We start from the raw sequence: 26,411 nt of genomic DNA, 5'->3' as shown, positions 1-26,411 counted from the left end.
CACAGCCAACACTAAGAATATAGACAAATGGTTTTATTATCTCTATCCATCTGTTTGACTGAGAATCATAGCCTCATGAAAAGGCTGCATGATTAAAATAAGGCTGATAAATACTTATACTTACTTAATACTTATAAACCTCTAAAAACAATTAAAAATTAAAGCCGCCCTAGCGGCGCGCGATGATGGCTCTCGCCACCCACGCAATTGCCTCCCTGTGACGCCTGCGCGACCGCCTTCCCGCACGACCGCCTTCCCGCACGACCGCCTTCCCGCACGACCACCTTCCCGCCCGTCCATGTTTTCTGTTGCGTTTTGTGGCATACCAAACGAAGCTCAGTAACTCACCGTTGATGATTGCATAGTGTGCGTTTCAAATAGTTGTTTGTCCTGACAAATTGCAAGATCGTGCTGCACGCAGACATGAGCAGGGAGAAAGAGCCTCGGTGACCAGGCTGCACCTCCTCCTCCCTGTACCGCTGTCATCTGTTCAGGGAGTCAAAAATGCCAGAGTTGTGGCAGAAAGAATAAAGTCGAAATAATAAAGTCTAAAGAATAAAGGCTAAAGAATAAAGTCTAAAGACTTTATACTTTATCCCCCTCCTCCCTGTACCTCCAGGAACAGAGACACGCCACTAATGCTAATGCTGATGCTAATGCTAAGACCGCGGCACAAGAGGAAATGTCCAATCAAAATAAAAGAGGAAGAGGAAGTGAAGGCATTAATTGCGCCCCTGCTGGCCAATAGTGAAAAATACACAATATCTGCGATGCACTTTTTTTCATGGCGTCTTGAGTAGAATATAACCCAATAGTTTCAAACAAATCAGACAATTTTGAGATTTTCACACAATGGGTAGGGGGCGCTATAGAGTAAATTTGTTACATGGGTATTTATTATTTCCAATCAGACCATAAAACGCATTAGTGAGTGAAATATGAGCTCCGTAGATCAAATCCATTAGGCGTGACTTGACCTTGAAAAAACAGGCTATGAAGCCTTTTGAGGGCGTTTTAATAATATCAATATCAAATTTTAAAAAAAAATCTTTATTACATTTCAATGTCTCTAGATGCAAAAAGTGTTGTTTTGAGCTCGATCGGACAAAAAACCTAGGACAAGTACGACACGAAATTTCGATTCAACATGGCTGACTTCCTGTTTATCATAGCGCGATGCTGCCAGGTGTGTTTTACTCGTCACAGGTCAGAGGTCAAAGGTCGCTCTATCACTGTCCCAAGTTTCATGTGCCTAGGCCAAAGATTAAAAAAGAAACAGTTTAAGAAACAAAGATTTTTTAAAATTTTCAAAAAATTTAAATTTTGATTAAAGTTCACCATGACCACACCCGAAGGTGTATCAACTTCAAATGTATAACATTACATTGCTCGTGGGTTTTGTGTCGTGTGGCCAAATTTGTGTGTTTTCAATGAAAATTGTACGACGAGGTGCAACAGTCAGCTCCGTGTTTGATCCAATATGGCCGACTTCCTGTACGACTTAGGGCAGGGTCATAATATATTTTTTTACATGTCCTCACATTAACTATTTTTTGGAGTGAGCGTCATATTTTTTACTGCTACTTTTTTCCCCCATTGGCCCCATGTTTTTCACGGAACCTTCACTCAAAAGCATATCTGTCTTTGTTTACTACTCAATTTTTAATTTTTTCCAGCCCCCGGATACAAATTTAATAAGTCGAATGATAATAAGAAACCAGGGGAAAACAATGACTCCTCGCATTTTATGGACTTCCATTCCATGGCACGAGCCAATTAAATCATAGCGAGGCATCTTTAATCTTGTTGTGCACAAAAGCAGCCATTAGCACACTACTTCCCATTGCTAACAGCCAGACAGGAGCCCACACTGGGGCATTAGTGTGTGGGACTGCTCTAGTGTTAAAGGGCCGGTCCACGCGCTCCCACTGTGAGAGGATAGCTTGGCGTGCCCCTGACCACTGTCCCGGACCATTCAGGCGAAACTGGTATGGAGTACAGGGACCAAAGAAGACCTTCACCCACAGGACAGGGTCTCTTAGGAGTAGACCAGCAAAGTGAGGCTTCACTCCAACCTGTTGGTGGGGACATAAATGATTGTCATGGATTTGAATTGCACTGTTTCAATTCAAATCTATAAAAAAATATTTGTATTTCTTATTCTCATCACAAATAAAAAATATTTAAATGTACATATATCACCATACAGCACTGTACCATAAGTTAAGACATTACAAGTTCAGCTGAACTGTATTCACCTTATCTGCCATAAAATCCAGATAAGGAATATAATCCACCTGTAAGTCGGCCTGGAGTGGACAAGGGTAACTGCGTCAACACAAAGCATATAGGGAGCAACACATCAGCAGATCTCATACTTATTTAATGACCTTTCATTAATTCGGAAAGTCCCACTGAGATTCAGAATGTATTTATTTATCCATCTATTCATCTATTTCTATCTATGGATCTAGAGCCTCTTGTATATGTTTTTAGTGGTAGAGGAAACCTACACAGACACAGAGAGAACATGCAAACTCCACACCCCGCCATGGAGTCGAACCCACTGTGCGGCCCAATATCATAGTAAATGAACAGAGAATAGTATTTTACGATCATGTTTTGGAAGTGGAGAAAGTACTTTAAAAATGTTCCTTGCGTAGCTGCCTAGTTACATCAAAACAAATTCAACACAACACAAATGATTTCTTTACAATGTTCACACATCAAAAGGGTTAGGGCTATATCGATTCCACACGTTAGATATTCACCTTTTCATGCTCCTCTTTCTTTCTGCCTTGATGACACTTAACATTTTGTCTTTAGGAGGAAGGTGGCCCAAACCTACAGAAACATTATAATTTATATAATTTATTTATGATATTCTATAATGTACTGTGTGTGTTATATGTGCAATATTTCCTTTTTACCTTGAAAAACTGCCGTAGCCCAGCGAGCTTGCATCTCCACCACAGGCATGATCGGCCCTTTTGTTTGGAAAAGGCCCATAACCACCAGAGTAGGTTGTTGTAAAGACGGAGGAAACAGTCTCCTGAATGCAAAAGGGTTCATTATGTTGACCATAATGGACAGGCCAACAGTTTGGCTTTGTGCTTACTTATACAGAGTCAGCGCTCCTTTGGGTCCCTGTGATAGAGACTGGGGCAAGAAGGGAAATGTTGTAATGTACCCAGTGCAAAAGATCACAATGTCAGTTTCCTCCTCTGTGTCATCCTCAAATACAGCTCTAGACTTGTTAAATCCTTTAATATTTGGCTTCATCACCACTTCCCCGAGCAGGATTCGGTAAGGGAGTTCGTCGTTAATCACTGGTCTTCTGTCAAATGCTCTAAAACAAAATATGAATGTCAAAGGGTTTAATTTAAAACAATTAGAGCTACATCCATTACTTCAAATTATGATCTTACGTGGGCCTAAACCGGGGTCTTAATAGTAATAACTTCACTCAAAGAGCTCACCTGTGTTTTGGCCTGAGCCGGTACAGGCTGTGGTCGTACTTGTGGTTCAGGGCCCGCTCCGTGATCCAGTTGAGGAGACGAGCGGGGAGCAGGCTCAATAGAGTGCTGTAAAACCTGTTAATGCCTGTCATGTCTAAAGGAAGGCCGCTGTTTGACATCCTCCCTATCACCCAGGCCCCTTTACGTGTGCTGAGGAAAGTCTGGAAAAGCCACCAGAAAGATCGTTGGCAATTACCATTAAATATCAGATCAGTGAGGCATACGACTGCGACAACCTGAGATAATATGAATCACGGATATCATTCATATAGTGCCTCAAATTCCATTTTACATACATAGAAATGGCTGCTATTGACCTTTTGCTTGAATAACAGTTGTATTCCCACCCCCAAAACGATGCTGAATATGTGTTTTTTCCATCAGGACTTTACCACTTTTCAGTTTGAATGACTTTTCTTCCTCACTCAATAGATAAAGTTGTGTTGTTGTAGCCTTTATAATGTCTGATTTGTGTATGTTTCAGTTCTACTCCATTTCATTTCACCTTTTCTGCAAATCTGCTGATCTCTGCAGCGATGTCGCCTCCCGAGTTTCCAATGCCCATCACCAGGACCCTCTTCCCTCTGAACCTCTCTGCGTCTTTGTACTCCCAGCTGTGGTAGTGCCGGCCGGTGAAGGTCTCAGAGCCTAAACAGGTCATAGTCGGTGACAGTGATGTGTTTGGACCAGACGTGGGGAGAAAATACCCCAAAACTGTGCCTGTGGAGCTGACCTGTACTGCAACTCCAAAATAAATCTACTAGTGGTGTTATACGCTAGCCTTTTTCACTCTAGTGTTCTTAAATTAAAATTGTTCAATGTGATCTCAGGCCTCCACAGACGGCGGAAGCTTTTAAAAAACAACTTCAAACATTGTTCACATACATTATTTGAATGCGGTTTAAATTCTTCTTGTAGTTCTTTTATTATTTTTGTAAACTTTAATTCATTTCATTGTCATTATTATGTGTCGTTCCACAGCCTAGATATATAGCAAAAGAGATTTACTAGGAGGACATTGTAGTTTTACCTGTAAACTCAGACATGGGCAGGTATGGCTGGGTGTAATGGCCTGAGCACACCATCACTGCATCAAAGACATGGTACTCCTCTCCGTGCTGGTTCACAGTCTCCACCTCCCACTGACCACTGACTGCAAAGTCTAGTCTCTGCACCACACGCTTCACTGTGGTCTTAAAAAACAATGTATTTACTTTGGGGAAAGTAACATGACAGATGTAATATACCACAAATTTAACATTTAAGCAAAGCTAATTTATGCAAATTTACAATAGAGCTAGATCATGGGTGTCTATGGCCAGGGGCCAAATACAATGTTTGGGCAAACAAACAATAATCTGAATAACATTGTGCATTCAAACAGAAAGTAATGTCCAAAGCCTTATTGAAAGCCAGTGTAATTTGAAATGCACCTGTCTGAATGCATTACACCACAAGTCTGTGGCCCTCTGATTCAAATATCTATTCATTCATTTTGGACACTCTTGTTCTCCAGATGTTTGCAGTCAGTTCCAGCGACAGCAGATGTGGTCCTACCTTGAAGTGTATGTATTTGAGCAGGTTGAAGTGCTGTGCGTACAGTCTGAAGTACTGCAGGAGCAGGGAGTGGTGCATGTAGTTGGGATAATGATCAGGCATGGGGAAATCACTGAAACACATCATTTCTTTGGACGTGTTCACCACCAGCGAGCGATAGATACTGGAGCGCTCAGCCTGTGGAGACTCCTGGGGGATGAACAAAAGCTCTGTTACAGTCTAGTGTTATCCCTATAATATATGCACATGTGGCAGATATGTAGCTCTAACCTTGAAGTTCCACAGCCCTCCGATGTCATCACTGCTCTCAAAGCAGACCGGCTCCAGTCCCTCCTCAACACAAATCTTGGTGCAGACCAAACCAGAGCTGCCCGCTCCAATTACCGCCACCCGCCGGACCATCATCTACCTTTTAGGACACCAGAACACACGGAATATTTTTTGTCAGTAAAACAACATGTCTTGTCTCTCTGTTGGACCTATGACCCTCTCTATGCCCTGAATCCAACTGTGGACCCGGATCCTCACTTCATCAAAATGATATTATTGCATTTGTTGTTTCTGAGAGTATGCAAAATAAACCAAAGTTATATTCTAAAGGCTGAAAAAAGAGCTGGCTAAATGTAAAAATAACAAACTCCTAAAAGGCGTTCAAAGAAATATCTCTGCACTTCTAGTTATTTTACCCGTTACTTTTGTTCCATACTTGAACCCCAACTAAGACATCTACAGGTGTGTTTAGCACATTTCTGATGGACATTGTACACAGATGGCAGAGGCATTTTGTCTGTAATCTTTTGCAGCTGTTACATCATTACATAACTTCATAACTTCATAACTTTCCTCACTGACTTTTGGATTTATAGGGTTTGTAGTTTTGTTGCTTAGCCTAATCCATAGACTTACCTTTATCAGTTTCAGTTGGTTCCAATCCCTACACTGAGGTGTTTGGTCAGACGTTATCTATTCTATGCACACAAGAGTCACATGACCCTTAAAGGAATGTGCTACAAGTTAAAGAGGTAGTAGTATCTTTTTGGGAGAAATTGTACTTTCAGAGTAGTTTTCTGATACCAAATCTTCTTCTTGAGTAACATTTTGTTTTAAGTGACAATAAGCATGTTACTTGAGTAATAGTTTTGGTAACTCCTGTGAGTAACTCCTTATCTTCAGTCATTGTTTTTTTTTTTTTTTGTGTCTATTCTTCTGGAAAATAACAGAATCTGTGCATTGTTTGTCGGATTCCATTAACTAATAAATCATATATTAAATAATGTATGTCCAGAGTGTTGCTCCATAGGCTAAAGTAGTAGTTTCTCCAAATACTTTTGTTCTCCTACTTGAGTAATCATTATGCACACTTTATTGTGAAGTAACGTTACTCTTACTTGTGCACCCGCCTAACACAGTTGGGGTCATCTTTGAGACAGAATCTACTTCAGCTGAGGAGCATTGGCTCTAAACAGGGTCACGTTGCGTCACGTTGTCGTGATGTAACCTCGTCTCAAACGCTTTGGAGACAATGGCCAAGTTGTTTTCTAATCTTCACTTTCGCAGCAGTGATTGGATTCTTAGAAACACTCTCCTGAACCAGGAAGTTGATTTGTGTGAGATGGACTTCAGCCTGTGCCTGGGCTCGAGCTCATCCTGTCTGTCACTTATGGGTCAGAGGCCGCCTAATCTATTAACGAAGCCAACATCAAAGTATTTCAAGATGACAAACCAAGAGAACTGCACACAAGGCAAAGTGGACATTTTTGGAAGTCCATTAGTATCACAAATACAGTTTTACCATAAATAAATACATTTAATTGATTACACACACTGTAAGCATTTTCTATTTTCTATTACCAGTGTGCAGACTATAAACACAATTCATTTCCATTAATTTAATAATAATCTGCTAGAAAACAAATGTATGTCTCTTAGGCTACATTTTCCCCACTTTAAGATTTTTACATGGTTAATTAAAAACAGTAGAGTTGGTCAGGTTTGATGATCAGACAAGCCAACTTATCTATATCTTCTATTTACTCAATTCAATTGGAGGTGTGTTCTTGTGTGTGCTCAGGAACGTTGAAAACGAGGTTTGTTAGAGATGGCTAAACCTGATCTGACTGTTCAAAGTTCTCCTCTGGTGAAGTGTTTGGCATAATGATGTTTTTTCTAAACCCTCTGTCGACACTTCTCACTGATTATCCATGTTCATCCAGACCAGACCAGACCAGGCCTCTCCACCTCCTGCTGGTTACATCAAACATCTCCATGGAGACGAGCAGGTGGACGCAGACCCTCCACCAGAAAAGTAACATGTTACATAGAAGTTTACAAGAGGCAGAAAGTAATAGTTCACAGGATGGAAAGTTAAGTAATTCAACAATTATTTAAACTCCATTACATTGTAACCATGCTGTTAGTGAGTTAGTGCAGCTGAACATTAGATCAATAATTGACATGACAACATCACTGCTTAATTCAAAGCTTTAGTTAAAATTTATTTAATTATGTGGACATTGACTTTGTGCTGCAAAAAATTGACTACACATGATGTTTCAAAGTGATTATTTGAGTTATGTTTAGACTTCATTTTGCTCACATGTTTATTTCTTCAAGCTTACACTGCAAGAGTTCTATAGAGATTCTCAGACATGCATTTGCAAAAATAAAGATGATTATTTGTATCAATTCCATCCAAGGACATTGCAAATACTGAAAGTTTTCTACACTTGAGTGATATCACACTCATCACAGCCCAACGGCCTGAATAACTTGATCAATTATTTTGTATGTGCCTGTCCTGTGCTGAGTACGATGAGTGAATGAGCACAGTATGAAAAAGGTTAGACTTAAATAACAGATACAGGCTGACCAGCAGAGAGCAGACTTTGCCCGCCTCAGTGGAAATTTCCATCATTCCTCCAGAGCAGTGGATTCTTCCACTGTTGTCACAAGGGTTATGTCCTTGTGGCTATATTATAAGTTGATATTTTAAGCTAAAAGATAAATCAAACTTTTTACTAAATTGTCTCACAACAGCCATAATTAACCAAACAGCTGAATAATAATATTGATTATTATTAGTCATATATGAATAATTGATCAAAATATCACTTCCCTTAATTGTAGCATGGTTTCTGTACAAACATACAATTCTTTTTTCTAAGCTATGAACTTCAACAGATACATCTAAGTTTATTGAGCTCAACGAAATACTGTAACTTCAGATTGATTTGATTCAACTTGACTCTTAGCCCAGATACTACTGAAGATGACTGTGAAATTCACGCCTGAAATAAAATGTGTTATCACCAGGGGGCGCACTCAGACAACTGTTCAAATGCACTGCAGTAAATGGAGTTACAATTGTTTTATTGCTCTAAAAATCCACAAACAAATGTATGGTTTATTATTGACATTTTCCACAGTACGAGGTCTTTCGTGCCATTAATGCTCAGAATCCTGTTAATGACATCATTCGAGTCAATAATGATAAGAAAAGATGACAAGTAATGACAAGAAGCATATTTAAAAAGCTTTAACTTGCATAAAAGTCCAAAGATTAGAGCAAGATAAACATATACAGGATGAAGATCAGTCGAGAGTTAAAATCTTTGCATATAAAACATCAACATTGTAAATCAAAGCCTACAAAACAAATGAGGCCCTTTCACAATTGTGTTTCAAAAGGTTATCGGGCGGATCTTTGAAATCAGACTGGGAATGGTGTCTGGCTTGTGGTTATGAACATAAAACACATACGCTCCCACAGCCATCGTAGCCATAGTCAGCTTCATCAGTCGCCCAGTGTAGGACACGTCCTCTTCAACCTGGATAAATAAGTACAAATGTAAGTAATGCTCGGTCAGAAATGACATGGTAACACTGGAGAAGTCTATTTAGTTGGTATTCTGGACCTGTCTTGTTTTGAGCGCTTGGTACATGCGATCAAACTGGGTGAAGATTGCCCTGCGTGCGCCGTCCCACTTCCCCGGTCCTACGAGGCGGTACTGATAGGCAGTGACAGGACCCCACAGGACACGCTTGAACAGGGCATAGTCTGTGAAGAAGAGCCACAGCAAACTAGGCCTCGCTCCGATCTCCCCGGCGAGATTGTCCATGTAGGAGACGAAATCCACGTGCAGCGGGGACAGCTTGGACACTATGTAACTGGGAAGAGGAATCATACACAACTGAAAAAAAGAGTTGGGTCTGAAGTCACAGCTCAGATGCCTCAGTTGTTGCTTGGTCTAGTGGTTCAAAAGGTCTAAAGTCTTACAATGCGTCTCTAAAATAGGCTACTTTAAGCCTCTAGACTGCATACCTGCCTCAGAGCAAGGTCTTCTTAGGTCAGATTCCTTACATTTCTGTGGGGAATCTGCATGCCCCCCCCCTCAACCTAAAAAAATCTGCATTCATTATGAATCGTCACTAGTGGCATTTATTGCTTTAGACATATATCTCAGTGATTTTGTCCATATTGTTCTACATAGAAGTCTGACCAATGTCTTTGCAATATTAGTCAAGCAAGTAGAGCTTACTTATTTTCGATGTCCTTAGTGTCTTTCTCCACAGCTCTTACCATAGCCGGGGTTGGAGGAAGCTTTTTAAGTCCTGTAAAAGCGTGAAGCATCACAGTTAGATCGATAGACACATAACTATTAAGTTCTGAGGTTTCTACCTTTAAACACTTGCGTAACCCAGCGTGCCTGCATTTCTGCCTGGGGCATGATGGCTCCCAGGGCGTGGATGAATCCGACCACAGCCAAAGTGTGGTGCTCGAGGGTCGGGGGAAACACATGCTTGTACAGACCAATGCGATGGCCGGTTCTGTACATCACTTCTCTGGGCAAATATGGGAAATCATAGTTGTAGCCCGTGGCAAAAACAATGACGTCAACCTGCAGATAAGACCACATGATTTGCTTTACTGTCTGCTAAACACACATAGTAAACAACTCATATTTTAACTTCTTATTGTAGATATTTTATCCATGGAGTAGATTACTTATGGTATTTGTGTTTAATATGGATTGTTTTAATGGTAATACTTGATTCATCACATTCACAGTTCTGCTTTATTTTAATGTTTTGTTATAATATATCAACTTTTTTGTTTCCATTTTGTGTGCTACTGTGTACATTTGATCTGTGGATTGATGCAGAAGTTTGTGTCGATCTGTAAGAACCTTTTCGACAACAGAGCCATCGCTGAATATGACGTTGGATCCAGAGATTTCTTTGACATTTGGTTTAACGACGACGGAGCCAGACAGAATCTTCAGAGGCAGGTCGTCGTTTATCACAGGAATCTGACTGAAAAGTCTAGTGGAGAGACATGGGAACAACAATAAGCTAATAAATCATAGTGACCCAAGAAGAATATGCATTTTGTGGTTAAAAGAAAGTTACTTAAGAGGTCTTCAGTGCATATTTTAATATTAATCTGGTTAAATTTGTATAAAAATTGAAAACAAATGTATGCAGTTGTCAACTAATTAGAAAAAAATATGAATGACTAGTTAACTACTAAAAATAGCTCAAAATGCATTATTTGTACTTTGACACGCAGAGAGACTCACCGATGCTTGGGTTTCAGAGCGTACATGGTGTGGTCGTACATGGCATTGAGTTTGCCCTCGCCAAGATAATTCAAGACACTCATGGGCAGCAGCTGGAAAAGGATGTGGACGAATCGAGTGTTGTATTTCATGTCGACTGGGAGTCCATTGTCCGACACCTGCCGAATGACCCATGCCCCTCGACGAGTGCTCATATACACCTGAGGAGGACGAGAAAAGGGGAATGATTTCACAATAAAATGAGTAACTTTGATTGAAAATAGACGATCGAACCTGCTTGGCAAATCTGCTCGACTCGACTGAAATATCTCCTCCAGAGTTCCCGATGCCGATCACCACCACTGTCTTCCCCGCCACGCCCTCAGGGCCTTTGTAGTCCCAGCTGTGGAAGTACTTCCCCTCAAATGTCTCAATTCCTGTTGAGTCACAATCTAATGTTTTGAATAATAATTCATGCAGTTGTTAATTCGAATGAGAATTACATTCATTCATCCCCGAGGCAAAATTATTTTCATTACAGACATGGAACCGAGCAGCAGAATAAATACATTTATCAAAATAAAAAGCTTATATCAAATATTAGAATCACAGTAAGAATATAATAAATTGGTCCTTTTAACAGATAAACCCCCACAACATAATTACACATTTCTTTTGTTGCTGTACAGTTTCTGATGAGACTGTGGTATGGAAAAAATCAATTCAAATATTTGTTGTCTATATTTTTATCATACATTATGTTCACAAATACACAACTCTATGTGGGCACTGACAGTGTTACCTGGGAAGTCTTTCAGTGGGAGATTGGGGTAAGTGTAGTGACCAGAGCAACAGATGACTGCATCCAAGACATGTCTCTCCTCTTGTCCATCTTTGGTCTCCGTGACAACTTCCCACTGTCCCGTCCTGGTGAAGTCTGATCTCTTCTTCACACTTTTCACGGTGGTCTATGATATATAACAGATCATTAATGAGTGCACTATGCAACATTAATGGCTTTTCCTTCGTTCAATAATCCTGTCGATTGCAAACTCACTTGGAATTGGACATACTGCAGTAGTTTAAAATGTTCGGCGTACATCCGGAAATAATTAAAGATCTTGGAATGGTGCATGTAGTTTGGGTAGTCAGCAGGAATTGGGAAGTCACTGTAGCACATCATTTCTTTGGAGGTATTAATGGTAAGAGAGCGGTAGATGCTGGCCCTGTTTGGCTCGGACACCTCCTGTAGACAAATATGATACACAACATACTCCAAATGCGCAGTGAAGTGGACCATGAAACTCATTCTCCACTTGCCCTGAACTTCCAGAGTCCCCCCATGTCGTCACTGCTCTCGAAACAAGTGGGCTCCAGGCCTTCGTCCAGACATTCCTTCACACTGGTCAGGCCAGACGGTCCAGCCCCGATCACCGCCACGCGCTGCACCATCATGGACCTGTAGTAGATAAACATATAATATACACACACACTTTTGTAAATGAACCCGAACAGCACCTTTGTCAGCAGAGAATCACTTGAGTAAAGCATCCCCCCCGATAGAAGTACAATAAGTAGTACATCTGTGTCTTACCTTGTTCTCTCAGTTTGAGGCTGCACAGGGAAGGCCGGGTCAGGACAGGTTTTTATAGGTCCAACCTGGAGCAATAAGGGGTGTGTATGGAAGTAATGTGACCTGAGCTCAAACAGCAGGTCACATCTTCAGGGCAGATGCATTTTGGCTTTGGTTCACTTTATATCGATCCAAACAAACTTTTGTTAGTAGTTTAATCTGTAACTCAGATTAATGTGTTATCAGATTGGATAACCTGAAAAAGCAATACGTTAACATCCAGTAGAAAAGATCCGACGTTACACAAAGCTTCTGTGAAGCATTTGAACATCATACTCTTATTTCATCCAATATTGGAGACAGATTCACTGCTGTGAGTGCAAATCTAACATCAGCCCAGATCAAGCACTGTAACTATCTAAACAAAAAGGCAGAACCACATTAGATTTAAGTAATTCCCCATTTAATGAAAAAACTACAACTACTTTCAGAACACAGCTGAATACACAGTGAACACAGTGCAATAAACTTACCAAGACAATACAACTTACATCGACAGCAGGCAGAAATAAAAACCTTTTGGTATTGAAAAATAATGCCAAAATAGGAATGTAGGAATGTCTTGATTTGAAACATTTTGGTCAAGCACAGTGATTTTTTGTCAAGCAGCTACACCCGCTCCTTCAGGTCTCAAGTGGAACGGTCAGACAGTGGCCTGGACGTTACAAACTGGGAGGCGTGGACACAAAATGACCAATTTGAGATGGACCCTTGAAATTGTAAAGCAATATGGGGAATGTGGCACAGAGTCCTAGTCAAATAAAATGGACTACTACTACAGAAAAAAAAGTTAATTTGATGGATTGTAAATTTAATATGATGGATAAATATATGGATAATATAATATATGGATAAAAGCAGTTTCTTGTAAACATATTTGTAACTCCTGTGATCGTCTGTTCTTGTCAGTGCACTTAGAGACACGGTCAGATTGTAGAGATAGACTTGAGAGATTTTAGTCGGCTAATCACTTCACAGAGCATGAGTTTAGTTGATCAACATTTTGTTTTGTGGACAACCGACCCTAAACTAAACACTGGCTCTGAAAATTATATTATATTTGAGAAGAAAAATGTAAATAATACAAAATAAATAAAATGTCCAAATAGGGAGTCACAAACTTCATCACAAACTTGGGAAAAAGTATTGACAAAATATAAACACATTGACCCACGAAAGTGACCAAACATTAGCCAAACCAGCCCTTATGACGGTTTAAAGTTCAATCTGTGAGAAATGTGTAAAGAAAAATCACCATAAAACTACAAGAGGTAAACTACTAACAGTATGTGGAGTATATTTTATACAAGGCACTCTTTATCTTACCTTGTATTTATCAAGTAAAGCAGCCATGCAAAATTAAACTGTCCACTTCCACTGCAGCTGTTTCAAACGTCATGACAGAATGAGTCAAACCAGTGCCATTTTTACAGTAGAATCAGGCTGATAAACCATATAAAATGTGTAAAAACATATTTTATCATTCTTAATTCACACCTATTCATTAAATAATTATTGTAGAATGTCCATACATGGAATCAACTTCAATTAAAAAAACTAAATTCAAAAAATAAATACAATCTTCCATCCATTCACACCACCACAATACATTAAATCATAAACTGTTAGTTTCCCATCATTCCCACATTGTAGCGTTACATGTTCTAGTTGTGTCACTGTTTGGCCTTGTAATTGTTATTTTTGCGTCAGAAACCAGTGCTGTTCCCATCAACATCCAAGATTAAAAGTGACTGGCAATCAAACAGAAAACAGGCATTAAAGTCATGTTAGGACGGATGGCACACTTAAAACTGTGGTCCAGAACAAAGGCAGAGGCTCAACTGCTAATCATCCAGTCCATGCTAAATATGCTCTGAGAACTAAGTCTTCATTTTGAAACATATATCACAACTAGAGGCGGGCAATAGTTGGAAATTTAGATATCATGAATACGGTTTCGAAGCCAAATTTGAATATTGAGTATGTAAGTTTAAATAAAGGCTTCAACCTGTCGGAGTGCCTTGGTTTTTGTGTGTGCCCTGTTTAAATCCTTGGCAGGGAAAAATAAGTTTAGATGGAGATATTTGCGTTCTATTGAAATATATTTTCCAGACGTTTCACATTTGTCTGATAATTCAACCTAAACTAATTTAAATACATGTTTTAAGATATTTGACTTATTGTCTAAATATTGTTATCGGAATAAGCCCCCCCCCCAAAAAGGAAAAAAAAAAATCATTTTTATCAATATTGCCCAGTCCTAATCACAAGTGATACTATCACATATATTCCCAGAATGATTAAACCATAAGGCCAGCTTTCTGCAGCTTCTTACGTTGAGTACATGTAGAAAACCTTGTTTTTCTACCATCGGTTTGACTTTTTGTACCGTATTTATATTTCCATTTTAAAAATGTCTTCCCTAAGCAGTGAGAGCAGCTTGTGACTGAATGATTCAGTGCAAGTTCCTTATAACTAAATATTTGATATGATTGAAAAAGTATCAAAAATGAAGTGGATTATATTGTTATTGCTAAATGCACTGAGTGTAGAAAAGATTCACAGTTTGTACTTATAACTATACAAATATTAAAATGATAGGAATGCTAATGTGTAAGTGAGTATAAAAGTGTGTGAGATGCAAGATGTTGAATCCATAACGCGCTCCATTTCTAACATTTTGCCTCATTTAGGTTTGGGTCCAAGTGAATTCTGAACACATTTAAATCCGTTTAGTGTTCATATAAAACATTTGCTGCATGCATCAGTGTTCACTATGCTCATAACAGTTACACAAGGGTTGGTCGATGTGGCAAAAACTATTTTCTTAACGCCTTGGTCATAATTAAGCTTTTATCATTCACAAAGTTCACCCTTCTCCAGAGAGTTTAGAGTTTAGGTTAGAAATCACCACAAGGCAAAGATCACAAGCTAATTTTGAATTGTGATTTTGCCCAACCCTAAATCACCACACTCCTCTTCCCCTTACTTCTTTAAACTGTTACAATCATAATTTAACCTTCCAATTGATTATACTTCCCCTCGGTGCCAATGTCAAACTATATATCCCAGCAGCCCTTGCAGCATTAGTGGTGAGAGCCACAACATTTCAATCAGGTTGTATTGGCAGTATCCCATCCAGAAGCCAAAGATCACGTCAGTCACATTATGTCTCCCCAGCATCACCCGGCTCAGACCCACAGTCCCGACCCAGAGCTGAACCAGGACCCTCAGAGGAGCGGCCAGAACTAGGTGGGCCAACAGGAACCGCCCGCACATCGCAGCTCGAGTGGCGTGGCCCGAAGGAAACGAATATCGGTCCACGGAAAATGTGGCAAACATGTCCATCCGGTTATGAGAAGGGCGACGCCGACGCACAACGGCCTTAACGATGCCCACCAAAACCAGGTCCAACAGCAAGCCTACGGAGGAACACACACCACAGAATTACAAAATCAGTCTTAATATAAAGGTTGTTTTGTTTATGCTTTTGACACACAAGAGATGGAAAACCGGTTCAAAATTGTATACTACAAAGCTCATGGAAACATGGAAGACAGTGTTAATAATGATGACAGTGTTTATGTCAAGCAGCAACAAGATTAGATCGTGGGTTTCAGTTATTTATTGTAACGTTACTGCTAAAGATGTACATTTATTTACATAGTGTGTTGTTGACTGTTGTGATGTGAGTGATGTGTGGCAGAGTTAGGAGACAGTTGTAAAGTGATGAGAGGCTGTAGAGAGCGCCCTCTAGCGGCACAGGTGTGAACCATACACTTTGCACTGGGTTGACTGTAAAAAGCCTTAAATAAGAAAACCCAATATGTTCAAAGGACAATCAAATCAAGGCTGTCCGTCTGCACAAATACTGTACCCATGAAGAGGTTGAGCATCACTTCTTGTCCCGCAGCGCTGTCGCTCTTGTACATGCAGTACACGGTACCGGCCAGCCACGGGATCCCGTGTCCAGAGATCTCGATCAGCTTCATCAGGGGCCGCGCACTGCCACAGGACGAGTCCTCACAGGCGCAGACCCCGAGCCGCTTGGACATCCACAGGTCGATGGCCAAGAGCGAGCTGAGCGCGACCCGGAGGAAGGACGGGTTCAGCCGTAAGCCGTCCTCCTCGGCCTGGCCGCTGGCGGAGCCCGTGGAGGAGCTGGAGCCCCGGCGCCGTGTGGGGCTCTCCGAGGCCCGCAGCCGGGCAGTGGTGGGGTCCGAGCCCTGCCGCTGGTGCAGACTCTTGTTCAGAGACACGAACTCAAAGCGGTCATTGGAGCCGCCGACCACCACCGGGCTGCCCCCGCTGCGACCCGGGGCTTTGCTTTTGGGAGACGGCATGGCACAGTCCCTCTGAAGCCGCTGGATATGACGCGGTGTTTCGCCTGTGATGCTCTGCGCCCTGCTGTTTCTTTACTTATATCCTGAACGTTTCACCATTCGTATCACGTCTGACTGTTCCGTAGTGAATCGCCATCTTTGCTATTCTATTCGCAAAGGATCATGGGACATTGAGTTTTATTGTTATTGACATAATAATGAGATGTAATGTATGTATTCTCTTGTGTTTATTCTAATAAACATAAGTTCTTTACAGTTTTTGTTTTGCTCAAGCAAAAATAATGTTGAAATAAAAAACGCAACATGAACTTCTTTGTTTCTGATTGGTCGTTGGAGCAGGGCGGCTCGCGCGTGGCCCCGCCTCTTTCCGGGTCCATTCATACAAATGATTTTATGGGTTTTTCTCCATGGATCTATTATATTATCTGGATAGGCTACGCCCCCTCTGCCTCTGGCTCCAAATTGAGTAGTGGCCACTTCGCAGAATGCAGCCTTTTGGTCGGACCATTTCAGGAGTTCGGCCTCTAAAATGACCAAACATGCTAAATTGTTTTTAGTCTAAAAATAAAATAGAAGGAATTTCACTCTTTAACTGTTTCTAAAATACTTAAAAAATACATTTTTAACCTTCCGGTGAACGGTGTACGCGCACCGAGCGCGCACGTGACCCTCATGAACGAGCCTCGGAAGAACATGTGACGGAAACTAAACACAAGCAGAAGAAAGTGACGAGACGAGACCACGATACACGTAAGTTGTGTTTGTATGTCATTCCTCACGTTTCACACATCGTTCCATATGAAGTGTAAATCAACGATTACACAGTTAACACAAGTTAACACGAGCTAACGTAAGCTAAAGTTTAGCTACACAAAGATGCAACAACACGTCGTGATGGCTCGTGCTTCTGCAAATAAATAACTAATTATTTATCCTACTAAATGTTCTAAGAGACAAAAGGTTAAGCACAGATCAAGGAAAACTAGAGAAAGAAGGGGAAATAAAGTGATGTTTGTATTATGTGCTATAAAAAAACTACCAATAATTCAAATATAACCTGCTGAAATGGGTCATATCTTACACATATAAATGTAAACGTATGTAAAAGTGACAGTGCTGAGACGACATTTAAGGTTTTATTACTCATTTAATAATGAAGTGTGCTGTGTTTAAACAGCAAAGCACACGCTTGTTTTCTATAGGAATATCATGGATTTACTTTCATGGAATATGTAGAGATTTAGCAAACATGTCAGCTATGTTCTAACTTCTAAGGTTTAAACTTATGCATAAGTAGATTACTTTTGGTTCCAGCTTTAAAAAATAATGTGAAAAGAGGAACTTTTGTGTTACAGAGCGAAATGTAAATCTGTCAATAACATATTCCATTTAACTCCGTTAAATATGCATAATATATCAATGTTCTAATGCGTATCTTTCTCATCTTCAGAGTGCTGACCAGTGAGTTTAGTCTGTCTGTGCTGTCCAGAGCTCTACAGGTCACTACAGGTCACTACAGGTCACTGCAGACACAGAGTGATCTCAAGTAAACTCCTGACGACTCCAAAGCAAAAGGTATTTTGATAATAACTTGTGCCTCGAATCAGTACTTTGAATTTATAAAATGTCTGTTTTGTTATGACCAAAAAAAACTAAATGATAATTGTTCTTCAAAAGAGACACTCCTGTGTCACATGTGTCTGTAAAGCAGCTTCAGGACAAACATGTGAAGTGTATGTTATGTGAATTGTATAATCTAAAACATATGAAGTGTATGTTATATGACTTGTATAAATCTAAAACATATGAAGTGTGTGTTATGTGACTTGTATAATCTAAAGCCGTGACATGTTCTGTTTGTCTCTCAGTCATACGATGGAGCTGAACGGAGGAGTTTACTGAAGTACAGAAGACTGCGTAGCCATGGAAACAAAGTCTTGTTAAATACTGAGATATTCAGTATTTAACGCAATAATGTCACATTCATGTGCATATAACTGATGTAAAAAGAGTGTTTATTTTACCATTATTATTAGTATTATTTTGTCTTACGCTAGCTGTTTTTATTTTATCTTTATCTTTATTTTCCCCCTCCATTCCTTATTAAGGTGTGAGAGGTTCTGTCTATAGGAGTTTTTGTTTATAAGAGTTCTTCTATTAAGATCGATCTATTAAGAGTGTTTTTTAAACTTCCTATAAGTTTTCTGTCCTTTTCCTCTGTATCTACTGTGTTGCAACAACAAAATTTCCTCATGTGTGGACAATAAAGGAATATTTTATCTTATTCAGTATGTTCTTTTTGACTTATACAGGTTGTTTTATCATTGTTAATATTTTTATGTTGCACTGAATCACTAAAGCAAGTTCCACTGTTTGTGAATTCTGTTCTTTGACAATTGCAATAAACCTTTTCTGATTCTATTAATGATGATGATAATAATGAACAGTACACAGACTCAAACTCCTTAATAAGGGACTCCCACATTGTAGCTTTAAAACTCATTGGAGCTTTAAAACTCAACTAAAACTGGCTAAAATCAATTTATCATTAGGCCCGAGCGCCACAAGCTGGCGAGAGGCCTATTACTATTAGTCTCGTAAGGCCGTGCAAAGCACGGCTGCGAAAGTGCGCACGTAGTGCGCACGAAATCGAGCGCGAAGCGCTCGCCCACTTCCAAACACTCACTAATGCACTCCTCCACTCATGCACGCCCTGTGCATACTAATTAGTTGTAGGAAAATGGAACATTACCGTTGTAAACGGGCGAAGCCCGTGCAAAAGTTCGCACTAAACGAGCACTTTACATTGGGATGACGACCATCCCCATATAAAGCACTCATTTGCGCTAAGTAGCTCACGAATACGTTCCCCATCTCTTGCATGTTCCGTGCATATAAGCATGTAATGCAAAAATTGAACATTATTACTGTATAGAGGGCCAAAAACACAAAGTGGGCGGAGCCCATTCAAAATTATCGAAAGTACCCGTCAGTGACCAGGGACCCACACCATGAGGTAGGAAAGCGCGAGCTGGCAAGTACAGTGAACTAGCCCATGCCGAAGGCATGGATCATGCATACTTACTCCTGCTATGACAGAAATAGTCAACAATTAGTGAATGGGCGTAGCCCATTCACTAATTGTTGATAACAGCAGCGCGAAGCGCTGCATTCCTCCAAAAACCCTCCTGGCATCGTCCCATACGCGAGAGTCCATGCCGCAGGCATGGGCCATGCTTGTATCTGCTCAAATCAATGGAAGTCTATGGGGAGTGGGCGGGGCATCCCGACGGAATAGGGAGTGACGAGCGCGTAAGCGCTCGTAATGATGATTCCACCCCATGGCGGCATCGGGAAGGCTTAGAGCTTTCAAACGATGTATCATTTGTTGTTATAGTGGAAACGGCTATATTGTTTTTGCTAAAAATATTATTATTAGGCCCGAGCGCCACAAGCTGGCGAGAGGCCTATTAATCTCATAAGGCCGTGCTTCGCGGTCGTCATCCCAATATAAAGCACTCATTTGCCCTAAGTAGCTCACAAATACGTTCCCCATCTCTTGCATGTTCCGTGCATATAAGCATGTAATGCAAAAATTGAACATTATTACTGTATAGAGGGCCAAAAACACAAAGTGGGCGGAGCCCACTCAAAATTAACGAAAGTACCCGTCAGTGACCAGGGACCCACACCATGAGGTAGGAAAGCGCGAGCGCTTTCCGAAAATGTATAGTTTATGATATTTGAAAAATGGGAAACATTGTTTTCGCATCGGAATATTATTCTTTCTTTCTTCTTCTTCTTCTCGGGACCAACCCCCCTATTTTTCACCCAGTGAACATTGACGAAAAGTCACAAAAATGTTCACACCTCTAAAAATCGTGCCTCTCTACATTCTGGCTATTTCCCTTTTCTAAAATAAAAAAAATTGGCGCGTCAGCGCCCCCAAATGTACCAAAAATGCATTGAGAGATGGGAAATGACCCAAAAAAAATCTGATCGTAGAATCATGAAATTTGGCGCAGAGGTAGATGGTGACAAGAGAAGTAAAAAATATTATTACGGCAACGCCGTCCGCCCAACCAAATGTCGGCCATATTGCTTCAAAAATGGCTAAACATGACTTCGGAGTTTTTCCAAACGTCGTACTTTTACGAACTCCTCCAAGGGCGTTGGCCCTAAAAAGCTGAAATTTGGTGAAAATGCTACTGAGGAGTGGGACATCAAAAGTTATCCAAATTACATTGATACCTCTCACGGTCTGTAGCTAGAATTTCAGAAATCTCCCATATTTAACATTTCTGCCGTTTGCGCAGATAAAGTCCGAATTGCGTCAAATTAGAATCAGTTGTTAAACTCTTTGCCCTAAACCTACTTGAAGTGAAATAAATTAATTTGGCGCCACAGCGCCCCCTACAGATTTTATATGGAGGTTAAATGTTTAGTTTTGCGAAATTATATGAAATTTGACACACAACTCAATTTTAGCATCCCCATCAAAAAAGTCAATGAGGCCCATGTCATAATTGTTATGGCGTTGCCGTAACAATGACCGAAACCTTCCATGTTATTCCAATGGGGAAATCGCCAGAACATGTTTACACTTTAGACTTTCACAAACTCCTCTTAGGGCGTCAGCCCTATTAACCTGAAATTTGGTGAGACTCATCTTCAGGGGTGGACCATCAAAAGTTATCCACATTTTTATTCTAAGAGTCACGGTTGCCAAGAATTCAAAATAAAATTGCTTTTTGATGGTAAAACAAAGGGGAGAAGATGTGACAGCGTCACAGATTCAGCAGTAGGCGTAATAAAAGGACAATTGGGGCGCGTTAGCGCCCCCTCCTCTTGCGGCGTGGCGGCGGCGTAGAGAGGGCCGATCATTGCCGCTTGCGGCTATATTTTGTAGTTATAATCAGATTTGCATTTATTGAACAAGTTCATTCATGTTCATTATTCTTATTAAATACATTAATAAACAAATGTGTTTTGTATTTATTAAAGATTGACATGATACAAAAATGACAAAAGGAAACTGAATATAATTAAATACTGCTTAACTCAATTATGTAACAGAATCGATGATTATTTTTTATATTTCTTCTCATCTGATTAAAAAAAATGCATATTGGCCAAATTATGTTATGTAAATTAATAACTGAAAAGTTAATAACAAAATTAATACCCAAACCAAAAATTACAGAAAATGATGAGGACGTTATTACACCTCTAAATTGTCATTAAACCGGACTTTTTATCTTAACACTTCTTTATAATTCTCTTAAATATCAGAGCTTTACAACATGATACATGTATATTTATAGATGGATATAACAATCCATCATTATACGTTACGTAAACAGACTCTTTCAAGCCGAATTATTCCAAAAGTCCGTGTTGACTGTTCAGTCTTTCACGCTGCTGTGACGTGCGCGCTCCCGACGCCAAAGCCTTATGGCGATGACGTCACAAAAGTGGGCGTAAATGAGACAGTGTTCAGGAAGTAATGCGGAACTAAAAAACTTTTTTGGAACCATGCGCCAATGAGCGGCTCCATAGGTTTCAATGGCGGCCATCTTGGCTTCCGGGGGCTTGGTTTTTCTCTCACGTTTTCCCTGTGAACAAGTCGCGTTGTTGCGGGTTTGTGTGCATCAGTGGAGCCAACATGCCTGGCATTCTGCTCGGAGATGTGTTTCCGAATTTTGAGGCCGACACCACCATCGGCAGAATCAAGTTCCACGACTTTCTCGGTGATTCGTAAGTGTCCACTGAAATATTACGCTTTATTAGACTTGAATGTGTTGTTATCAAATGTTTAGGGAAACAGTTGACCACAGACATATTTGCCTTAATCACATTATGCAACTGCGATATCGAGGAGCTAAAGTCTCAATATGATCAATTACCACCTGCTGTGTTCATGCACTTTTGACACTGTTACACAAGCATGACTGTAGGAGTCTGATATAGTGACATACCGAGGTATCAATTCATGTATTACACAACTTAATAAATCCCTCACACAATACACGATCATTCTTGCATATTCAGTATTGCATAGGTGATCTCAATGATATTATTTGTTAAAATGTTCAATATTGTTAAACTGTTCAAAAAAGTAACTTTTGACATCATTGGACATAACATATGCTACATCTGCTACTGGTCAAGGGTCATCTCTGCAGTGCAGGGACTCTAGCCAAAAATGACAACTGGTGTGAACAAAGTTGAATCCTGCTGAATGGGATCATTTCATTTCTTTAGAAGGCTTTTTGCATGTGGCATTTAACCTGATTTAATTTGTGTGAATAAAAAAAAACAGTAGAACTGTAAAATCTTGTGAACATTCCTCAAACTTTTGTTTTCGCTCCGTCACGGTTGCTTTCTAATCTGCAGCACAAGTGAGTCAGGCCTTCATCAGATGACACTGACTGTGGGCAGAGCTCTTTGAGAGGAGAAAATAACAACAGCAACATGAAAAAGCAGAATAACATTTATATGATCATAACAACACGGTAATATTAAAAGTGACCTATTGAACTTTTCAGGTGGAGGGCATTGTCTCCATGGAGATGCTATTGCTTTGCCTGGAATGTTCCACACTAGGGCATTAAGTGTGTCTATTTCCATGTTGTCAAGCAGGTGATGACACCTGGCCAAGTTACTGGTCAGATCTGTGGAGTTTTGTGTGTAGATATTTTGTTTTTTTGTGTGGAAAATGTAAATTCCATACTGTGGAAATCCCCAGCGATCTCAACATCTCTATGGAGAGTGAAATATAGCAACTTTATACATTAGTAATACGAGAACGGCTTCACCTCATTCCTTTTTTATTGTCTTATTTCCCCCAAGAGCACAGCTGGGTTCTCAATCTTAGTTTTGCTAAGGAGAAGTATGAACAGGATTTTCTCCCAGAAAGTAACTTTTGCATCAGAAAAGAAGTGGCAATCAGTCCAAATGAGCAACTGTTTCCTGAAATATTGAAGTTTCTATGTTTCTAATGTCTTTGATACATAACTTGTTTAGGTGGGGCGTCTTGTTCTCTCACCCGAGAGACTTCACCCCTGTGTGCACCACCGAGCTGGCCTGTGCTGCCAAAGTCTCTGATGAGTTTAAGAAACGTGGTGTCAAGATGATCGCACTCTCTCTGGACTCTGTGGAGGACCATCACAAATGGAGCAAGGTATGAGAAGAAAAAACTCTATATTTTAAATTTAAATGGACTTGTACATCATGTTTACGTAACTTCACACTGGCGTGAAGCCCACATCACAATGAGCATGAGAAGTGAAATGAGAGAGAGGCCAGGTCAAGTATTCACAGGAGATTCACTGAGAGTTACTGTAGGATCTTTGTCTGCTCTGAGCTAGTCCACTGTTTTATGGATAGAATTTTTGTCCCAGTCGAGCTGCTCGTCGACTCACACAAGATAAATCATTAGCATTCAGCAGCTGCACTCCCTGTAGCCTCTCAAAAAAAAAAAGCACAAGAACGTTGCATTTCTTTAACACTTCTACAGACTTTCTATTGGGTCAACTAATGTCTTTATGTGGAGCAACATTTATAACACCTTTTATTGCTGTACTTAACTTTAATTTGAGCTAAGGACAGGCCTTTGAACCTGCTTTAAATGTGGTTGTACTATTCTACTGGTTTGATTTGCCCTTTTGTCCTGATTTATTTGTATCGTGTTGTCTGTCCTGTTTTTCTGTTTAGATTTGATTCCTGTTTCATCTTTGTTCTCATTGGGTTAGGGCTATTTCTATGGATAGTAATGTGTTATGTTAGTGAACTGACCCCTGAAGGTAAAATGTAAAGGAGAAAAAAAACAAGTTTGACCGTGTATTCACCATGTTGTTTTCTGAAGGACGTGATGGCTTTTCACAATGGGTCAGGAAGTTCTCTGCCGTTCCCGATCATCGCTGACGACAAGAGGGAGCTGTCTGTGCTGTTGGGTATGTTGGACCCCGACGAGAGAGACGCCGACGGCATGCCTTTAACCGCTCGCTGTGTAAGCGAAAATAAAATAATAATAATATGCTTAAGTTTTACTGCCCTCAATTTTTTGAAATGGAAGATCTGAAAAAGGATACCCTAATACCACGATCAAAATGTAATAAAAAGTGTGACGTAAAACAACCCAAATAGTAATAAACTGGATGAATGATGGATCCGAAGTGCAGACAATATATTGGTACAAATGCCTGGCAGTATACAATCTAAATAAAATAAATATGATCATACACTAGTAAAATGTTTAATGTGATCTATCAAACATAGATTTATTAGACTCTAAATTTCTTCCCTCCAGGTTTTTGTCATTGGTCCTGATAAGAAGATGAAGCTGTCCATCCTTTACCCGGCCACTACAGGGAGGAACTTCGACGAGCTCCTCCGAGCGATCGACTCCCTGCAGCTCACGGCACAGAAGAAGGTGGCCACGCCCGTGGACTGGAAGGTACAGTTGAACATTATTATACATTACAAGACAATATGGTCGGGTGAATTATGGCAGCAGCAGTTTCTTATTATCACAACGATCTCAAGCTATTCAAAATAGAAGGCACACATACATATTTCAGTCATTTGCACATTGTATACTGATTCATTATATACATTTTTTATTTTATTTAATATTTTATTTGTCCTCAGTAAATCTTTGAGGTGGTGAAATGCCCAATGTTACATACTCATTTTTAATCACAGTAAAAAAAATCAATCCACCACAATCAAAGTCTGACATATTATTAAGGGCATACGTAACCTTAACCTAACAGACGTTTTCCTTTCAGCCTGGCGATAAAGTTATGGTCATTCCCACGCTCTCAGATGCCGAGGCTGCATCTCTCTTCCCCAAAGGTGTGACCACAAAGGATCTGCCCTCTGGAAAGAAATATCTGCGTTACACACAGATCTAAAAGACGGGGGAAAACTCCATCAAGAACCGTTTCATCTGCATCTGCATTATGTTTAATGTTAAACAATGATTTAACAAAAAACTAAATTGGCAAAACAAATGTCATAATTTTTCTGTACCTTGTCTTTCGAAATAAAGACACTTTTCACTTTAAATTGTGAAACTCTACTTTTATTTGTTGAGTTTTTAATTAAAGCTGTCCAGTTAAAGTGTAATCATTTCAGTTCACCGCTAGATGGCGCTGCAATGCTGTCAATGCTGACTATTGTGCTATCTATGTACTACTACTTATTACCACTAGAGGGCGCGACATGCACACAGTATACGGTACTTTATAAGTTTAGTGTCTTCTTGTGACGTGTAGGTTAAACTCATGGATGTTTGATGTTCTGTCTCTTTAGTTCCAAGTATATTCCGGCAGATTGTTTTCTGTAATCATCAATGACATGAGAGTAAGCAAACATAAAAGCATGTTCCTTCTTTAAAACATTCAAATTGGTTACCTTTTTAAAATTAGACTATATTTAGTATTATCAGTGTATGAATGTCCTTTTAAATCATGTATATCTAATAACAACTTTGAGTATTGTTCATAGAGTAGATTTGGTAATTGAAGACTTAATAAATAAATATAAAATAGTGGTCGTGACCGGCTGTTGGAGATGCAGCTTTGGGCCTCTGTGAGCAGCACGTCTCACCTGTGGACAGGGCAGAGGTGTAGGTTTGCTCTTAGAGTTATTCAAGCCCCAGAGCGGCGTGTCTGAGCTCAGTATTCGTTACACTGAGCACTGATCTCTCGCTGTGGCCTTGTGTTCACACAGGAATGTTGAGGTCAAACCCAAGAGATGGGGAATCCCTCCGACTGCAGCGCTACAAGTATGAACT

At 40.1% G+C, this 26,411-nt stretch overlaps 4 protein-coding genes and 1 long non-coding RNA gene across 7 annotated transcripts; 2 read left to right on the top strand and 3 right to left on the bottom strand.

Moving 5' to 3' along the window:
- Positions 1 to 1,777: 1,777 nt before the first annotated feature.
- Positions 1,778 to 6,673, bottom strand: LOC140353324 (flavin-containing monooxygenase 5-like). Of its 2 annotated transcripts, XM_072437824.1 has the most exons (11): positions 6,655 to 6,673; positions 5,346 to 5,480; positions 5,076 to 5,264; positions 4,549 to 4,711; positions 4,024 to 4,166; positions 3,480 to 3,679; positions 3,119 to 3,349; positions 2,931 to 3,052; positions 2,772 to 2,844; positions 2,259 to 2,328; positions 1,778 to 2,075 (listed from the first exon to the last, which is right to left on the bottom strand). In XM_072437824.1, exons 2-11 carry the CDS (start codon positions 5,478 to 5,480, stop codon positions 1,782 to 1,784), a joined length of 1,620 nt encoding a protein of 539 aa, XP_072293925.1. In that variant the 5' UTR covers positions 6,655 to 6,673; the 3' UTR covers positions 1,778 to 1,781. The 2 variants fall into 2 exon arrangements, with proteins under 2 accessions (XP_072293925.1, XP_072293926.1); XM_072437825.1 differs by lacking the exon at positions 6,655 to 6,673 and having other exon boundaries at positions 5,346 to 5,522.
- A 2,067-nt stretch (positions 6,674 to 8,740) lies between these two features.
- On the bottom strand, positions 8,741 to 12,093 carry LOC140353691 (flavin-containing monooxygenase 5-like). 2 transcript variants are annotated; one of them, XM_072438365.1, is made up of 9 exons: positions 11,691 to 12,070; positions 11,436 to 11,601; positions 10,928 to 11,070; positions 10,655 to 10,854; positions 10,262 to 10,397; positions 9,754 to 9,973; positions 9,614 to 9,686; positions 8,990 to 9,242; positions 8,741 to 8,902 (listed from the first exon to the last, which is right to left on the bottom strand). In XM_072438365.1, the coding sequence occupies exons 1-9, from the start codon at positions 11,940 to 11,942 to the stop codon at positions 8,756 to 8,758; spliced, it is 1,590 nt and encodes a 529-aa protein (XP_072294466.1). In that variant the 5' UTR covers positions 11,943 to 12,070; the 3' UTR covers positions 8,741 to 8,755. The 2 variants fall into 2 exon arrangements, with proteins under 2 accessions (XP_072294466.1, XP_072294467.1); XM_072438366.1 differs by lacking the exons at positions 8,741 to 8,902; positions 8,990 to 9,242; positions 9,614 to 9,686; positions 9,754 to 9,973; positions 10,262 to 10,397 and having other exon boundaries at positions 10,651 to 10,854; positions 11,691 to 11,879; positions 11,954 to 12,093.
- Positions 12,094 to 15,249: 3,156 nt separating this feature from the next.
- plpp6 (phospholipid phosphatase 6) lies at positions 15,250 to 16,756 on the bottom strand. Its single transcript, XM_072437826.1, has 2 exons — positions 16,144 to 16,756; positions 15,250 to 15,688 (listed from the first exon to the last, which is right to left on the bottom strand). The coding sequence occupies exons 1-2, from the start codon at positions 16,607 to 16,609 to the stop codon at positions 15,321 to 15,323; spliced, it is 834 nt and encodes a 277-aa protein (XP_072293927.1). The 5' UTR covers positions 16,610 to 16,756; the 3' UTR covers positions 15,250 to 15,320.
- Positions 16,757 to 17,307: 551 nt separating this feature from the next.
- Positions 17,308 to 18,865, top strand: LOC140353527 (uncharacterized). The gene is made up of 3 exons (XR_011925925.1): positions 17,308 to 17,359; positions 18,060 to 18,184; positions 18,478 to 18,865. It is a non-coding gene; the product is annotated as an uncharacterized lncRNA (long non-coding RNA).
- A 3,319-nt stretch (positions 18,866 to 22,184) lies between these two features.
- On the top strand, positions 22,185 to 25,587 carry prdx6 (peroxiredoxin 6). Its single transcript, XM_072439036.1, has 5 exons — positions 22,185 to 22,366; positions 23,636 to 23,792; positions 24,477 to 24,620; positions 24,921 to 25,067; positions 25,402 to 25,587. Exons 1-5 carry the CDS (start codon positions 22,275 to 22,277, stop codon positions 25,525 to 25,527), a joined length of 666 nt encoding a protein of 221 aa, XP_072295137.1. The 5' UTR covers positions 22,185 to 22,274; the 3' UTR covers positions 25,528 to 25,587.
- Positions 25,588 to 26,411: the final 824 nt, after the last annotated feature.

The sequence above is a fragment of the Eucyclogobius newberryi genome, unplaced genomic scaffold, assembly GCF_026437365.1.
Source record: "Eucyclogobius newberryi isolate DKJ021-1_F unplaced genomic scaffold, fEucNew1.0.hap1 SCAF_9, whole genome shotgun sequence".
NCBI classification, from domain to species: Eukaryota; Metazoa; Chordata; class Actinopteri; order Gobiiformes; family Gobiidae; genus Eucyclogobius; species Eucyclogobius newberryi.
The sequence above is the reverse complement of the archived record's forward strand: the minus strand, read 5'-3'. Positions and strand labels throughout refer to the sequence as shown.

Bases quoted from the DNA above. Each gene is read 5' to 3' on its own strand.
- LOC140353691 (XM_072438365.1), bottom strand. From the start codon at position 11,942: ATGAGTTTCATGGTCCACTTCACTGCGCATTTGGAGTATGTTGTGTAT. The intron at 9,974-10,261 runs GTTCTTACAGAT...TCTTATCTGCAG, and splicing joins ATGGCTCTGTTGTCGAAAAG to GTTGACGTCATTGTTTTTGC. The intron at 9,687-9,753 runs GTAGAAACCTCA...ACGCTTTTACAG, and splicing joins GGTTACGCAAGTGTTTAAAG to GACTTAAAAAGCTTCCTCCA.
- LOC140353324 (XM_072437824.1), bottom strand. From the start codon at position 5,480: ATGATGGTCCGGCGGGTGGCGGTAATTGGAGCGGGCAGCTCTGGTTTG. The intron at 4,712-5,075 runs GTAGGACCACAT...TTGTTTTTTAAG, and splicing joins TCAAATACATACACTTCAAG to ACCACAGTGAAGCGTGTGGT. The intron at 2,329-2,771 runs GTGAATATCTAA...GTGTTGACGCAG, and splicing joins AGAAAGAGGAGCATGAAAAG to TTACCCTTGTCCACTCCAGG.
- prdx6 (XM_072439036.1), top strand. From the start codon at position 22,275: ATGCCTGGCATTCTGCTCGGAGATGTGTTTCCGAATTTTGAGGCCGAC. The intron at 22,367-23,635 runs GTAAGTGTCCAC...TAACTTGTTTAG, and splicing joins CACGACTTTCTCGGTGATTC to GTGGGGCGTCTTGTTCTCTC. The intron at 23,793-24,476 runs GTATGAGAAGAA...TGTTTTCTGAAG, and splicing joins ACCATCACAAATGGAGCAAG to GACGTGATGGCTTTTCACAA.
- plpp6 (XM_072437826.1), bottom strand. From the start codon at position 16,609: ATGCCGTCTCCCAAAAGCAAAGCCCCGGGTCGCAGCGGGGGCAGCCCG. The intron at 15,689-16,143 runs GTACAGTATTTG...GTTCCTCCGTAG, and splicing joins GATGCTCAACCTCTTCATGG to GCTTGCTGTTGGACCTGGTT.